Source organism: Pararge aegeria, chromosome 20 (genome assembly GCF_905163445.1).
Source record: "Pararge aegeria chromosome 20, ilParAegt1.1, whole genome shotgun sequence".
Classification (NCBI taxonomy): Eukaryota; Metazoa; Arthropoda; class Insecta; order Lepidoptera; family Nymphalidae; genus Pararge; species Pararge aegeria.
Window position 1 is genome coordinate 6,411,068 of NC_053199.1, and position 17,612 is coordinate 6,428,679.

The 17,612-nt window shown below is 44.5% G+C and overlaps 1 protein-coding gene across 3 annotated transcripts in view; it reads left to right on the plus strand.

The window, feature by feature from the left end:
- Positions 1 to 17,612, plus strand: part of LOC120632614 (dmX-like protein 2) — a 67,184-nt gene that overhangs the window by 45,842 nt on the left and 3,730 nt on the right. For 2 of the 3 annotated variants that reach the window (XM_039902545.1, XM_039902546.1), the window contains exons 49-61: positions 2,838 to 3,000; positions 3,862 to 3,964; positions 4,407 to 4,589; positions 5,223 to 5,404; positions 11,137 to 11,245; positions 12,866 to 12,949; positions 13,710 to 13,770; positions 14,537 to 14,766; positions 15,274 to 15,343; positions 15,419 to 15,493; positions 15,879 to 16,096; positions 16,530 to 16,635; positions 16,823 to 16,928. In XM_039902545.1, coding sequence (XP_039758479.1) covers positions 2,838 to 3,000; positions 3,862 to 3,964; positions 4,407 to 4,589; positions 5,223 to 5,404; positions 11,137 to 11,245; positions 12,866 to 12,949; positions 13,710 to 13,770; positions 14,537 to 14,766; positions 15,274 to 15,343; positions 15,419 to 15,493; positions 15,879 to 16,096; positions 16,530 to 16,635; positions 16,823 to 16,928 — 1,690 coding nt within the window. The remainder of the gene's footprint in view (positions 1 to 2,837; positions 3,001 to 3,861; positions 3,965 to 4,406; positions 4,590 to 5,222; positions 5,405 to 11,136; positions 11,246 to 12,865; positions 12,950 to 13,709; positions 13,771 to 14,536; positions 14,767 to 15,273; positions 15,344 to 15,418; positions 15,494 to 15,878; positions 16,097 to 16,529; positions 16,636 to 16,822; positions 16,929 to 17,612) is intronic. The other variant, XM_039902547.1, reaches the window with a different exon arrangement.

The window sequence follows — 17,612 nt, forward strand, 5'->3', positions numbered from 1 at the left end:
TGGACACGTTTCTACAAGCTACTCTACATGTTCCTGTCCCGTATCTTAGGCACTGGCCCCTAAGATACGGGCTTCCCTAGTGTATGAATCAGCATTCCAAAGCATTATATTATTGTACTGAGTTTTACTAATGAGGATTTTCTATTCTATTCTGTTTATTCAAATCAAATCCAAAGTATTTTTCTATAAACAAAAATAAACCGTGTCTATGTGTATACGAGTGTCTCCCCCGCAAAAATCTCTTGTTTAATATCTCTTTTGTCCTCAACACTATGTCAGTTCGAGTCGGTATACGTTTTATGATAGTTCATGTTCATACAAAGTTCATACGACGGACGAAGAACGGATTCTTTAAATTGAGAAATTTCAAACAAGAAAATACTTACGTACGGTTACATAACGTAATATACGGGTATATCGTAATATAAGATAGCGTGGCGACGGTCACCGCTATTAGATCCCAGAATGACTCTCTAAACTGCCCTTTGATGTTCGAAAGTATCTATTATATCCAAATAATATCTTATTTTTGTAACAATTAAAGGGTTTGTGGATGTAAATCTATATATATATATAATGAAAATGGTCTTCGTTTGAGGCTCAATCACGCCTAAACCACTGATCGTATCGACATGAAACTACCACCATTCGATGCGAAATTTTTCCTAGATGGTTTATGGCTATCTATTTTTTGAATTCCAACATTCCTTCATTTTTTTATTGCTGTTTTACTTTTATGAACATTTATCCCGCTAATAAATACAAAAGATAAGCATTTTCTCTTGATTCTTTTATTTTCATGGATTTCAACAGAGTGTATTAAACGGATTATGATTTTTTACATTCAGCTAAGAATCTACTCACGGTAGTGGAGAACGGCTGGACCAATTGGGCTTTTTTTATCTTCAGAATTGTCAGGAGAAAGTTTTGTATGTAAGAAAATTTTAAAAAAAGCCCGATAAAAAGTTAAAAATTTCGATGATAATCGAAGAATTCCCATCTATATAGTCACTCACCACGAAATCTCGGGAACCATAAGACTTAGAAACGTGAAACTTGGTAGGAATATTACTTTTGCTATGTAGAGGTCAGCTATGAATAGATTTTAAGAAATTCATTCCCCAAAGGGGATTGCGGGGGCGTTAACAATGAACAATTCCCGTTTTTAAACTATAGCTTCTATAGACTTCAAATTTGGTAGGAATCTTCTGTAAGAGGTGTAGAAATAGGCTATGAACGAATTTTACGATAGCTCACCCCACAGGGGGTTGCGGGGGTGGGTATTAACAATTAATATTTTTAATTTTCCAGAGCTCCTACAAGCTCCAAATTTTGTAGGAATTTTCTATAAGTGATGTAAAAATGATTTATGAACAAATTTTACGATATCCCACCCCAAAGAAGATTGCGGGGGCGTTAACAATGAAAATTTTCAATTTCCAAGCGATAGCTCCTATAGACTCCAAATTTAGTGAGAGTGTTCTATATGTAATATAAAAATGATCTTCGAGCGGATTTTACAATGAATCACCTCCAATAAGGTTCGCGGGGGTGGGTGTTAACAATAAAAAAATTCAATTTCGAAATATAGCTTCTAAAAATTCTAAATATGGTAGGAATCTTTTATTATTCACATAAAGAACATCTCAAAATGGATTTCAATAAAGTCTACTTCCGACAGGAATTGCGGGGGTGGGTGTTAAAATCTAAAATTTTTATTTCTAACCTGTAACTTCTACAGACTCCAAATTTGGTGGGGATCTTCGTGTATTTTCTTACAACAATCGTCTTTTTGGCAGCGGAGAAAAAGTCATTGAGAGGTTTCAAAAACTTAACTTTACATGTAGCTATCCAATCAACGGACTAAGAGTTTTACATTCATTTTACTTTTGCAGATTACATAACCGACGAATTCTTTTATTGCGGGATCGCGGAAATGTAACAGATTAAAATGAATACATTTTCCAAGCACATGAGATGTGGAAAAGAAATTTAGTTACTTATTCCAATAGAATTCATAAAAAGCATGCACAATTAATTTTCTATAAAAAATTGATGTCACGGATACGGATACCAACCTAGACAGATTTCAACTTCACATATGAGACTTGCAATGACTTTAACTTAAACTTTCAATGCTCATTTCAAATTTTTTTCTTCATGTCAATTATTATTAATTTTTGGAAGAAAGGCACGGAAATGTTTTAATGATTGCACATTGAAAGTTACAATGAATATTAGTGAGTAAAATCACCTGGATGAAAGATACAGGCTAAATCGATGGAATTTGGAATTTGAGTAAGTCTAAACAATATCGATGCTTACAGTTCTATCCGCGGGGCCTATTTATGTTCATACAAAAATAAAATAAAGGAGAATAATAAAAATTTGAAACATAAAATGTAATTTATTTCCTTTTTCAATTCGCCTAGCGAAGCGGGCGGGAAACGGCTAGTTGCATATAAAAATAAAAATGATTTCTTGTAAAAAGCTCGCCTGGTGTCATGGCAGCACTCGTAACGTCATATGCAATTTACAGTTATGCGCTTTTTTCATAGCTAAAGATTATCGGAATCACAAAGTACTCAGTATAAACATATAACAAGTGAAGAGATTGTTGAAGTTCAAGCGGTTCAAAATTAGTTTCTATAGATGTGACGTCATTCGTTTTTCCTGTGTAATTGCGAAAAATAAAAACCAATATAACTTAGAATTGAAATAAAAATACGTGTTTCATAATACAAAAATCATGCATCATTAGATAAAAACAATATTTTAGCGATTGGTTGTTACTGTCATCATACCTTATAGCAAAAATTTCTATACATTGTCTATAGAATTAGCAACAACAAGCCCCACAGTGCACGGTGCGCTCCGCCGTGTCGAACAATGGCAGCAACAGCTCACTGAAACATTGGAATCGCGAGCACCGCCTTCTAATTACATTCCTGGATGTTTCCCTGACCAGCAGACGTCCGGACCACCCATTAATAAATATAGGTAACGTATTTAAGTCAGCTTTAATATAGTGTGGGTATAATCAACGACATTGAAGAACAGATTTATTAAAGGCTGCCGATGTCGTGCTATCTCTTTCGCACAGTGAGATGCGAATACCTTTCAAATGAGACAGCATGACATCGATGAGATAACATATTATAAATTTATTTTTTAATCGTGCGGGTTATGCAGATTGCACTACTTGTTCGCCCTGAAGTTGGTTTTCAAAACAATATCTAAACTTGTTTTTGCCAGGTAATTATTTATTTTTTTGACGGGCTAAGGGCTAATAATTGCCTATAAACGGAGCAACACCTTGCAGGGCATTGTTGGAACTCGTCCTGCAACATGTCCTGTACCCATCAATCGGAGGCGTTGGTATTAAGCCTCATATGCCTTTAATTACATCCCACACCTTTCAGACAGGAACACAGCATTGCAACAATGCTGCTTTGCAGCAGAATTGAGCCCCCCTAACCTTTTAACCCTACGTAGTTAATAAACTATGGACGCGTACGAAGGGCTTTGCATCTTCGTTTCTGATTTGCAACGCAAGGATCTGTAATGCCCTTCTCAAGAGTGAATGAATAGACATCTTCTAGGCAAGCGCGCTCCACCTTAGGCAGCATCATCGCTTGCCATCGGTTGTGATTACAGTCAAGCGGTCGTGTATAAACATAAAAAAGTAGTACTTCACCGGACGAACTGTTTCAAATAGCTCTACCTCTACTTACTAACTTATTTCCGTCCGACCTACTTAATAGGATGGTGTAGTTTGTTTGTTTTGTGGGACAAATTGTTCTACTTATTATGAGTATCATCTTGAAAACAAGAATGCTACCACATGTATTTTATTTTCAGATGTTTGTTAGAAAAACATAACACGCCGTTCAATTCGGCACTGTACAGCGCAGCACCGGCTCGCCGGCTGTGGAACTTCTTGGTCCGACAAGAGCTTGTGCAGGTAAGTCATAAATTGTATGGAACATAATTCTGATCATGTAATTGAATTGTATATATAGTTCCAAACAATTCAAGTATATGTCATGTTCTATTTTGTGGTATATTATTCTCTTTAAGAAATACAACATTAACTAAGTTCTTGTTCTTAGTCAACTGCCACGAGATTCAAAATTCAAAAACAAATCACTTATTTTAAGTAGGCCTACTTTATAAGCACTTAAAACTGAAATACTTCGGTTCGGAAATCAGATTTTACTGAGAAGAGCCGGCAAGAAATTCAGTACTTGCTTTTTTCCTTTTTTTCCTTTTTTTGTTAAATTTTTTATCTTATCTTCTGTATTTGGATGTCCCACCACATGTACAGCTAATCCCATTACCTAAACCTTTTTAAGAGTTAGTTCAAGAAGACCTAGAATTAACAAATTACATTTTTAACACTACAGGAAGTGTTCATAAGAGCAGTATTCTCACGGCGTCGAACACAGTCCATGTCTGCGGAGGTTCACGCGGACGGCCGAGCTGGTTGCATTCCACATCAGACGCGCGTACAGGACGACGACCTACATAGCCCTGTGAGGATTATCCACAAGGAACAGGACTCTATCGCCGCATTTTGTCTTAACAGAGTAAGCATTTTAACTCAAGTTATTAATGGCCTTACGTAAGTCTTGCCGTGGAGTACTGTCGATGTCTGCTGAGATTCGCGGGGCAGTAAACGAGAAGTTTTAATTTTACTCCAAAATCACTCTTAACTCTATCTTCTGTTTTTCTCGTAGTTTATATTAAATCTGAATGGTCTATTTAAATTCTTCTCTCCCTCCCTCCTCCGGGGGCTTACTACCATCGCTTAAAGCAGTATAGTTCAAATTAAAAAAATATTTGTCATTTCTTGATAAACTAAAATTCTTTTTTGTAGTACGCGTCCTGGGCTGCTTTCTGAAATTACACAGATGTGCGTAAAGGATGAATGTCATTCGAATTGATAAAAAAATCGGTATATTTAATAGGAAAATTAATCTGTCCCGCTTCATTTCTTTTACGTTGTTTCTTGAATATTCTAGTATAAGTTGAGTGTAGGAGAGTGATTAGTTTTAATAAATAGTAAAATTTATCTGTAAAAATGTAGGTAATAAACCGATACTCATTATAATTAGAAATGATTGTACTATAATTCTAGTAGTATTCTCTTGCGGATCTATTTTTTTTTTCCTTAATTTCTAGTACCATGTAAATACTTATGATGTAATATTATTTTTTAGGTCGGTGGAGGTCTCTTAGCGGTAGCGACGGCGCGTGAAGTGCAAGAAATGGATGTATCATTATTACTGAAGGGCGGCGCTTGCTGGGCTGAAGATGAATGCGAAGTTGATTTGTTGGCTTTATCGGCTGACCCCGCATCGCTACCAGATACCGGGTTCCTGCTTATACAGCATCATGATAAGTAAGTAAAATTATAACATTCCTTTTTTTACTGAAATAACTGACGTGCCAAGTCCTATTTTTTCGTATGTAATGGATAGACTCAAAAGTACTTACCCGATTTTATGAAGTCTTGCACAGTAGATAATACAAAAAACTCTTTAGTAAATCTAAAGAGTCCTCGAAGCATATCAATAGCTATCTAAATGTGATTTTCAATCGTCATTATTAGGCATAGAATATTAATCCTTACAAAAACTAGTAAATATTTAATAAGCCTACCTCATGTAGATAAACTTTGACCTTTAAAGGATGTTATTCGGACTCTACTTCAGAAAGGAGATATTGTAAAATTAAAGTTTAGCGAGACCACGGCGTTTCGGGAGTGGAGTTTACGATAATGAGTAAGCTGCATCTCCTATTCTTCTTCCTCGGAGTCCCAAATGGGGCTCGGGGTAACCGCTCAGGGCGATGGCCCTTTTCGGTGGTCGCAACGCCGTCTGCAACTACAGACGGGTCACTTGGTGGGACCGTTGGGTCCGCGGTGTCAAGTCCGGGGAAAAAGTCGCGGCAGCGCGATCAAGCCTGCGTTGTGACGCGGCGATCAGCGGTGTTGCGGCGACTTAGCATGTCCGTGGGGGAGCTTGCGCCCGCCGCTCAGCGAGGTCGAGCTTGCCAATGTGAGTTGGCAAGCGCCCGTCAGCCAGCGGCGAGGAAGCGTTAAATGTCCAGGAGGTCACGTGGCAGGCCTCTGGCGTCCGGCGGGCGCCGATGGTATGGCGCGATGCCCCTCAGGTGTTGGGTTCGCGCTCCATCGGCGCGTGCGAACATCGAGGCACTCAGGCGGTGGATGAATTCATCCAGGCTCTCCATGCACAGGTCCCTGGCGATGACCTGGTTCCGTACGAAGCGTGGTGCTCGGGAAATGGTGCGGAGCGCTAAAGCTTGTTGCGCTCGCAGCGACTTGCGGCCCGTCTCGCTGACCAGCGCGTACCACGCTGGGGCCGCGTACGTGAGTCGCGTGCGAACGTACATCTTATAGATGGACAGCTTCGCACGGAGAGGCAGGTGGGATGCCAACATGGGACGGAGGAGGTAGCGTGCGGTGCGCGATTGCGCGACCACGTTCCTCACATGGTTTCGCATCGAGAGACCCCTGTCGATCGTGACCCCCAGGTATTTGGCCGTGGGGGACCAATCGACGGTTTCTCCCAGAAGCGAGACCGGAGGGGGTGCATGGGTCTTTGCTGACCGTCCGATGGAGATCGCCTGAGTTTTGGCCACGTTGACTTTAAGTCGCCAGTCCTTCAGCCAAGTGGGAAGTGCGTCCAGTGCTCGCTGCATCTTTATTGCAGCGTGTGGGCCCGTGAGCGACGTCGTGACGAAGGCTGCGTCGTCTGCATACAGCGCGAGCATAGCGCCGTCTGCGACTGGAATGTCGTCCGTGTATCTGCCATAGCAGACGGGCGACAGGCAGCTTCCCTGGGGCACACCGGCTCTGATGGGGCGTTCCGTGGACAGCGCGTCTTCAACCGCCACTTGAAAACGTCTGTCTTGCAAGAAGGTGCCCACAGTCTTGACTATTCTACGGGGAATAGTCGACGTGGACAGCTTGTAGATGAGGCCGGCATGCCAGACGCGATCGAACGCCTTCTCCATGTCCAGGAAGACTGCAATAGTGTGCTCTCGCTTGTTTCTGGCGGAAGCGAGGTGGTGCAGTACCCTGGTAACTTGGAGCGTGGTTGAGTGTTCGGCACGGAAACCGAACTGTTCGTCGCGTGGCTGAAGGTGGGGCGTGATGTACAGCAGAAGCAACTTCTCGAAGACCTTTGAGGTCGTCGACAGCAGCGTGATGGGACGATAACTCCCAGGCTGCATCGTGTTCTTCCCCGCTTTGGGGATCAGGATGATCCGGCCGAGCTTCCACGCTGATGGGAAGTGCCCGGTACGGAGGATGCCGTTGAAGAGTCGCGCCAGCGTCGCGATTGCTCGCGGGGGTAGGTGGCGCAGGGCTTCATTGGTGACTCGGTCAGAGCCGGGGGCTTTGCGCAGTTTAGTTCGGCGAATCATCCTGTGGACTTGTCCTGGGGAGAACACTACGGGGTCTTCTGCGGGGGCTATCGGCAGCTCGAAGTAGGCCTTCAAGTGCTGCTCGATGGTTGCTTCGTGCTGTACATCAGCAGTCGGATTCGGTGTGAACTGCGTCTCCAGGAAGTCAGCAAAGATCTCCGCTCGGTCCTCGGCTCGGTAACGGGGGGTACCGTCACTAGCCATGAGGGGCCTAATCGGAGTAGGCTTCCCGGAGAGACGGCGGCAGAGGCGGTGGATGCCAGGACAGTCGTCGCCGGCTCGCTCGATGACGGTATGCCACGACTCGGTTGCAACTGTTTCCAGTGCATCCGAGATCTTGGCCGCCAGAGCGTTGAGCCGCGACCTCATGTTCGGGCACCGCTGGGATTGCCATTGCCTGCGCAGCTTCCTCTTCTCCTCAATCATCGCTCGGATGTAGGCCGGGAGCGCGGGTGGTCTGTGAGCGGTTGCCGAGTGGCGTCTGGACTCTCGAAGCGCGGCGGACATTGTCGCGCTGAGGTCTGTGGCGAGACGTTCAACATCGGCAGGGCTCTCCACTCGGAAGGACGGCGAGTTCTCTGCCATGTATGTGGCGAAAACCCGCCAGTCCTGGCGATGTTTCGGAGAAGGCAGGTGGGTCGTCGGTGCATTTCTCAGCGTCAAGAGGACTGCTTGGTGGTCGGAAATGAGGTGATCATCCAGGACGTCAATCGATGGCGCTGCGGCGAGGCCGCGCGTTACTGCAATGTCGATGACGTCCGGCATGTGTGCTGCACAGTACGGGTAGTGCGTCGGGACCTCTGGTCCGAGCACTTCGTAGCCGTGGCGGTCTGCATCGTCGAGGAGGCGTCTGCCATCCAGACTCACGGAGACGGAGTTCCAAGCCGTGTGCTTCGCGTTGAAGTCGCCGGCGATAATCGTGGGCAGCGGCGAGTCCAGCAAGGTGCGGACATCAGCGACTGCGAGTCGATTGGTCGGCGGCTTGTAGAACGCGAACACACGGGTTGGTTGGCGGTCGATGCAGATCTCCACGCCTAAGGCGTACGACGTCTGCAATTGAGGTACTGGCAGCAGCTGGTGGATGATGTTCCGACGTACCAAGACTGCTAATCCCCGATAAGCAGTCCCGATCGGCGAGGTGTGGTCCTCCCGGTAGACAAAGTATCCGGGAATCTTCAACTTGTCTACTGGTCTGAGGTGAGTCTCGTTGATCAGGCCGATGTCCACTCGACGCTGAGAAAGCAGGTCCTTGAGAAGATGGGCTTTGTGCTTCGAAAGCCCATCGGCGTTCCAGAAGGTGATATGGAGCTCAACCAGTGCAGAGCTCCATAATGCAAGCCAGGATAAGCGGGACTGGGTCACGCTGCTCCTGGATCGCCATCAGGACCTGGTTCAGGGCACCGATGACGCGGGTCGTCCTTGGGTCCAGTGCTCCCACTCGCTTCGCCTTCGTCCCCCTTTCGGGGGCAGCGACCACGGTGGGCTTGGACGGTCCGGCGAGCTGCACTGGAGGCTGCACCGTCACGGAGGATGTCGTTTTGGGAGGCGCCGTTGTAGGTGGCGCGCTCTGCTTGCGCGCTTTAGCGCGCTTGCCGCCACGCTTGCGGCGTCGCTTACGGCCCTGCTGCTGTCCCGGCTGGTTAGCAGCGACCGTCAGCGAGCCGGGTGCATCTGCTTCTCCTCTAAGGGTGGCAGCAGTGGTGGCGCGCGCAACTGTGGAAGTGCGCGCAGTCGTGCCAGCTCGGCGGTTGCGGGCCTCCTTTCGGAATACCGCACAGGCTGCGTTATTCGCCGTGTGCGCCTCCCCACAGTTGGCGCACGTCGGCGGCTCCTCCAGTGGACGAGGGCAGTCCCGGGCTGGGTGACTTCCCCCACATCTTACACAGGCAATAGGCCTGTGGCAGTTGTGGGAGGAGTGCCGGAACTGTTGGCAGCGGTGGCATTGCGCGGGCCCCTTCCTGCCGCGCCATGCCTCGATAATCACGCCGGGCATACAGAGGAGCTCGCGCACCTCATATATGCCCGGGGTAAGGTCCGGTGTACGCTGCAGCTGCGCGTACATTAGGCAGCCCGGTCTTCCTGGGCGGGCGGGGATTGCGCGCACGTGCTCAGGCATGTAGCCGAGCTCGCGCAGCTCCTGCTCCACAAGTGCCGGATCCGTGTCGGCCGGCAAGCCGCGGATCGCCACTTTGAGGCTCCTCTCCGCTGGTAAGGAATAGCAGAACCAGGAGATTCCGCTAGCGCCCTCCAGCTGGGTCAGGTACCGCTGGATGAGGCGGAACTCCTGGTCCGACTTCGGTATAAAACGGACGCCCTTGCCATAGGGGCGTCCGTTTGGCGTGTGTCCCAGGAGCCTCTTCAGCTCCCGGAAGTGGTACGGCCAATCCGGCAACGCCTCCACTATTAGTGGAGGGTATTTGGCTGCAGGTTTCGGTGCCCCTCCGATATCTATAGTTGCGGCAGGGGCAGCAGCAGCGGTTGTGGTAGCGCTTGCAGCGACGTTGGTGGCGCGGGCGGGGACCGCACCGGCGGCCTGCCGAGTCCGGGCAGCATACGTCGGGCTCGGGGACGCTGAGGCGTCCATCGGCGAGCTCGGCGATAGCGCAGGCATGTTAGGCGGCGTGATCCTGGGTCCCCGTTGTGGCGGGGACGGAAATCGTCCCACGGCGATGTCCGCCTGCACGGCGGCGAATCGCGGTGAGCGCGGGTACGGCACTGGTGCTGCGGGCCTGGTCTGCATCACCGTGGACGCAGCAGCAGCGGTTCCAGTCCCTGTGTTGGGAGGGACGTCAGCTGGGGCCTTGGGAGTCGGTGTCGCCTGCCGAGACGGCGCCGGCGACAGTGAGAGCGGGCTTGCGGAAAAAGCTTCGTCTCCCGCTCCGGAGGAGGGCCCAGCACCGTGGGCCTTGGTGGTGCGGGTAGCAAGGGTGGCCTGGCCGGTCGCTATGATTGCGTCCAGGCCGACCTCGAGCGCGGCGGCGGTGTTCCGCACGAACACTCTGCGCCTTATGGCGCGTGGGCGGGTAGCGCGCCGCTGCGGTAGCGGCGGTGGGTTGGGTGCCGGTGGCGGCATGGCCGAAGGCCACTAGCCGAAGGCACGTAGGGGTTGCGGGTCGCGGAGCTAGAGGCTCGACGCGAAACGCGGCGGTGCGGAGCGCAGGGCGCTCGACGCGGAACGCGGGGGGTGCGGAGCGCGGGGGCTCGACGCGGGACGCGGGGGGTGCGGAGCGCGGGGGCTCGACGCGGGACGCGGGGGGTGCGGAGCGCAGGGGCTCAACGCGGGGCGCGGTACGCGGGACGCGGTACGCGGGACGCGGTACGCGGGACGCGGTGCGTGTAGCGGGGCGGAGCTGCCTAGGCGCGGTCCGAGCTGCGGTGCCGGCACGCCAACCCCACCGACCCGGTCCCCGGGGCTTGCCGCTGGTGGCAGACCGGGAACCCAATCGAAGAGGAAAGGCGTGTAGTTCCGAGCGCCGCCGCTGGACGCAGTGTGTTCGGTAGGCAGTCGCGCGAAACCGAACTAGCGGACCCGAGCGCCGGTGCAAACGTGTGCACTCGACGGCAGCCGAGCCGTCTCGTCAAGCTGCATCTGCGCGGCTCTTATGCTTTTATATTACACGCCGGTGGTTTTCTAGAGGGAAAAGCTTATAAATAAATAAAGCCTTTGTATGTACATTGTTGTAGACCAAACAATGGTTCGGTTCCTGGTACCGGCAACAGTTCGCCACTAAACCCCAATGCACCGCAAGCTCCAGTGGGCATGGCAGGACAGACGGGGCGCGGTGCTAGTGTGGTAAGTATATTAACTATCATTCAAACTGGGAATTTTATACGAATTGCATTCAAAGGTTAATTTTAATTTATCCTAGTGGTGTCAAATTCGTTAGCGATTTAAGTACTCGTTTAACTTAAATGGGTCTCACGATTACATGGTAAACTGAAACTTGGCTAGTCTGGGCTTGCCGCCAACTAAGTCTCATCCTACTAATGTTTGATTAATAACTAATGTCTGAGTGTTAAACTAACTTCTCATAACCTACAATTGCCGTAATTGCTCTATCGATTGATAAACTTAACGATTACACGATTAATTTTATAATATATTTTATGACAATTCCGCCAAAGTGCTGAAACAGTTTTTAACGCACCTTTTTAAATAACTATGAATCTTTATAATCTCTTATTTACTGAAAAGAAGTACCTATTAATGATAGCTTAATTTATAACTTAACATTTGAGGTGCGCTTAACTGGGGTATCAGTGTTCGGCTGTTTTTCTTCTTTTCTGTATATAATACATTGGCTAATAACCATTTCAAAAATAGAAAACGTAATCCAGGCCAAGAATTTAAAAACTGATGAAATAAAATCCACAGCACGAGCGACAGACAAGCCATACAAATTCAACTGGCCACGATGCGTACGTTGTTACAGTACGTGTACAAAATTCACTAACAATTATTGCCTTTCAGAATGAGTGAATGACTTTCTCTATTTAGATTAATAAAATATTTTGAATACGACAATTGCCTCGTAGCGCTTCTAGGCTACGTACGTGATCTTTGCAAACTTAAACTTCTATAAACCGGGCTACTTGTCTCAAAGAAAATGATTATTTTTTATATGTATAAACGGTGACTTCATTTTTGTCTTACAACGGTGACTTAATATATAATATATCCAATAACTACTAGTCATTGGTAAACGACAAATAAATTTTTAAAAATGTAATAGTAAAACAAAATCGGTGTATTCAGAAACACCCTAAAGAGAACGCGAGTAACGCGGTGAAACTTCAACGTGCTGTCATTCATTTTAACAAATAATAGTACTAAATTTTTTCTTATTTTTAATTTTAAATTTTATTTTTATGTTTTTTGAACTTTTTAAGTATTGATGCTGCTTCAAAAGTGTGTTCGTCAAAGTATTTCCACTATGAATAACAGAATACAGAATACAGAAAGTAAACATTATGATTATTGCGTTAATATTTCTTAGATTGGATAATAGATTTTAGCTGCTACCGATGTAACATGATGAAAAAGACACCGTATATATTATTGTATTACATTCACTCATTCGTAGTAGGTGTAGGGCAGTCGGAATTGTGTTGGGTTTTGTGTATTTTAAAAAGTGATATTGTTGCGTGCCGCCTACGCGCTTCGCTTATATTTCTAACTTACTAATAATCTGTTATAACTTATATTTACTTACATATTATATTTATATATACTATTGAAGAATACATTGTATGAACGGGAATAAAGTATCACGAGTGTATGTTCTGTTGTAGCGTCAGTGTAATAGGTTTTTGAATATTAAGTGACACATGAAGGCACTAGTTTGGTACTGTTCTCTAAGAGAATGACAGGGCGAGTGTAAGATGTATGCGCGTAACCGAATGTTGGCCGCAGGTGAAGGGCCTGCAGTTCCCGGGTTGCCACGACGCCAAATACTGTCGCCTGGTGCTGCATCGCTCCAAGCTTCTAATGAAACCGGTCAGTGATTGCCGTAACCTCCCTTCCCCCATGCATTCCTTCAATAATCCCCTCAAAAGGAAACTCCCCTCGTGACGCACCTTTTAATGTTATTACAATTTGTTTTATCCTTTATCCTAACCTGTTGTACCTGAAATTCAGTTTCCTATATCCAAATGCACCATAGCGATCCATCGATTTTATTGCGATTTGTTTGATCCTATATCCGAGGCGCACCTTATTTAGTTGAGTGTTTCGATTTGGCAGTGTTAACACAGTTCACGGTCTTCATTCGAGGAAATTTATTTTCTTTTATTTTGTTTTGTGGAGTAACTATTAAATTTTTTCGTTCACTCTCCAGTACCATCGGTTTCTTTACCTTTTTTGGTTTCGATCATTCTTGTTTTATTTTCGCATCTCATCGTAGACATTATTAGGTCCTCAAATGTTTGATGGTTTCTTTTTTTTTATAGATACTTGTTTTTTTAATGTTAGAAAAAAAAACAAATCGTGTTAACGGTACACATGCAAAGCTTTGTTTGTTTAACTAGGCGCTTGCTGTTTTATATATGTGTGCTAAGTGGCTTTCATGTTTTTTGAAAATCGTTATTTATTTTAAACAAAATATCCATAAATATGCTTTTTGATGCTTATATATTTATTTTGGACATAAGTTGTATGTTTTCTATTTGTATTATTTTTATATATTTTCAAAATTATTGTGTTTATTCTTTACTGAGGTTTATAAAGAGATTTTGTTTTATGATACATTTTTATTCAGGTACTCAAACACAAAATTGACAATATCAAACGAATGGCCGCTCATCCATCACAACCGTTGTGTAAGTATATGTCTGAAACGGGTGAAATATATATTTTAAACATCTTAATACTGTGTTCAGTATAGAGATATATTAAATATTCTTATGAATAGAGATATATTGAAATATATGTTAAATGTGTATAGGTGTTACAGTGTTAAGAAGTAAAACTAGTGTTTAGAGTTTGCATTATATTCTGAATGTATTGCATCTTGTAAATGTTCATTGTTGATAGTTGTAACATATTATATCTGTGTATCATTCAGTGATATGCTTATTTTTAATCATTATTTTTAATAATAGGGGGTTTAGGACTTGGGCGTTGTTACCTTCCACTAACTCTTCCTTATCAATTTCTGTAATCTTTGGTCACTCCATCTATATACGGTTGGATATAAAAAAAAATATGGTATTACCAGCCTTGAACAAAACATCTTTTAACTACTTTCATAACAAAAATTGACGATGATCGGTGTCGTGTTAATAAAGGTTATGCTTTATGTTTACTGTTAACAAAGTTTTTTTTAAATCTTCTTGTTGGATCTGATAAATGTTTAGTGTTACAAACCGTTTATTATTATATTAATATAGAAATATAATGTAATACTGTGACCAGTAAGAAAAGATGTGCCATGAATTATAAGCACATATAAAATCCGACGCAGATTTTTAGCTGAGACCCAATAATTTACTTCACAACAAAATAAAAACGATGAGCAAACAGCTTTTGACGACGCATAGTTTGTAACAAACAATTGAATATATCGCAAACTTTTACACCCATTAGATCTGACTGGAGGGGCAGACGGATCGGTTCAGCTGTGGGAGTGGGGCCATGGATCTTGCGTGTGGTCGCCACGGGCGCCGGGTGCGTTCGCTAAAGTGACGCGCGTGCGTTTCTCGGACTACGGCAACAAGTTCGCGGCGTCTGACGCTGACGGCAACCTCGCGCTGTGGCAACTGCACCCGTCCGCCGCCACTGGAAACCAGCCGCACGCTTCTCCGAGACCATTCTTTGTACGTTACAAAACTCGATTTAATTCATTCATTGACTTGTGTTAGATAAATATTTGTGGACTACAGAATTGTCACCATAATAATTTATTTCTTTTCCGCAACCTTCCTGACGCAGCAGTGAGCGCTTTGGTTTGAAGTCGGAGGTCCTGACTTCGATCCCCGACCGGATCAAGTTAGGTTTTTTTCTGGAAGTAAAAGGCTTTAGTCGTGGCTTGCCACGCTATCGACAAAGACGTGCCGCTAATCGATTTAGCGTTTCGGTGCGATGCGCGTCGAGAAGCCGATTAGGGTTTTAATATAAATGCCATAGGTGAGCCCGTTACCATCTCAGACTGCATCATCACTTACCATTGGATGAGATTGCTGTCAAGGGCTAACTTTTACTCTGAGCTTCCTCAAAATTTAATTTTAATATTAGGTGATAAATCAATTTGAATATATCGAAATTATCCTACCAGATACATATAATTTATCTTTATTAAAATTATCTTTTATCCTTTGTTTCAGACTCATCAATGCCACAGTAAAGGCATAAGTGACTTTGTATTTCTAGGCTCCTGTAGTTTAGTTGCCACAGGTAAAGAAATATATGTCTGAAGTAATAAATTATAAATTATTGTTCTTGTTTTAATGAAAATTGTCTTTGTTTCAGCTGGTCACAGCTCTGAGAGTAAGAATGTTGCCATTTGGGATACACTGATGCCCATAAAGAAAGCTTTAGTGGTTTGTGAGTACATTTTAAATTACTGTAATACCGCATCGCAGTTGTTGCATTATTGTTCAATATGACGACATTGAAACGTGCTATTATTAAGCAGCGCAGCGCAAATATTATAAATAAAATACGTTATTTTATTTATAATATTTTAATATTAAATGTATGATATGCACGTTCTGTATATTAAACAACATCTTGTGTTACGTATAGTTGCCATTACCTTGTAACAGGCCAAAATAAATGTCATAAAATATTGTTTTGTATCCCACCTGTTTTGAAGACTAGCCGGAACAAACAGACTGGCATAAATTGATTGAAATGATAAAACAGCATAGCAGGGTTCAAAATTACCTCGAGGAAAGCCAGTTTGCTAAGCTTTGCTTGTACTCCGCAGCGTGGACGTGTCACGAAGGTGGTGCAGCGTGTATAGCGTGGGCGGGTCAAGCGGGTGCGCTTGTATCTTGCGGACGTCGCGGTGATGTACTAGTATGGGACTTGCGTGCGCGCGCGCCGCGTCACAAACTGAACGCACACCACGCACCTATTAAGTGCGTTTCGCTCTCACCTAGGGAGGATTACTATGCAATCGGTGCCGCAGACGGTGATATTAAGGTATTTCGTCACTCTCTTTCTCTCTGTCTCTATCTGTCTCTGTGTTTCTCTCTGTCTCTCTCTCTCTCTCTCTCTCGTGTTAATTCAGTTACTTGTCGTGTCTATCGGGATGTTTCCGCTAACAACGAACCGCTGAACCATTTAGCGTTTCTAAACTATGCCGTTAAAAAGCTGATTGTATTAAACAAACTGCTATGTCTCGTCTAGGTTACCACATCTTCATTCATATAATCCACCTTTTGGCGATAGACTCGTATTATATTATATTAATGCGTAAGGAAGGAAAACGTTAATAGACCACCAAGTGGGCGCACGACAGAACTTTGTATTGCCGTCTTGACATTGAAAATTTTAGTTCGAAGTACATATATGACGATGCCTATGTATTAATTTGCGTGTCACAATTTCACACTAACCATGTTTATTGGTGCAGGTGTTTTCGTTAGCTACGCATCAGTTGCTTCACACTTTCGCTGGTGAGCACGCGAGGAGCTCTTTCTTCAAACACATCGGCCAGGGCGTCACCCAAATACATATAGGTAAGTTATAAATAGGGTATATAACACATAATAATATAAAAATAAATTAATAACACAAAAGCGGTACTTTGTTTATAGGCGATAATTTTCTATGTACCAACGGATGGGCCATCTGCTTGAACCGTGAATTTAGTTTTTATTTTTTTATTTTTGTGTTGTTTTGGGATTAAATGATATTCGTTTGTAGACGGTGCTGGTCGCGTGTTCTCGTGTGGCGCGGATGGCACCATGAAGGTGCGCAAGTTGCCCGAACGCGACCATCCCGCGCCGCACCACTACTCCACAACCACATAGTGAGTGCGACCATCTGCTCTCCTTGCTAAAAGTGCAATCACCAGTTGCGTGCATAGAGGGTATGCAGAATATACAGAATGAAGAAAATCTTCAATACGAGTTATAAAAAACTTAGGGATAGGCTTTTTAAGGGTTATAAAGAAACTTAAGGATAGGCTTTTTAAAAAGCCTATCCCTAAGTTTCTTTATAACTCGTACTGAAGATTTTCTTCGTGCTAAGTGTATATAAAATGAAGAAAATCTTCAGTACGAGTTATAAAAAACTTAGGGATAGTCATTTTAAAAAGCCTATCCTTAAGTTTCTTAAAAAGCCTAACCCTAAGTTTTTTATAACTCGTATTGAAGATTTTCTTCATTTTATATATTATGCATACCCTTTATGTCCGATGCACAGGCTATGTATTTACTAAACGGGTAGATAATATAAAGTGATAAAAATCTCCAGTTCGAGTTATAAAAAACTTAAGATTTTAATACCCCTCTGTTCGTGAGCGTACGTTGCTTGACATCATCATCATGTCAAGCAACGTACGCCCACTGCTGGACACATAGCCCTTTTGTAGGAAGTTCCAAACTTACTGTTTTAAGCTGCTTGTGTCCAGCGATCTCTTGCGTCTCTGTTGTCAGCCGTTTACTTAGTCAGGGTCTACCAACGTTGCATTTCTCGGTACGAGGTCGCTCTT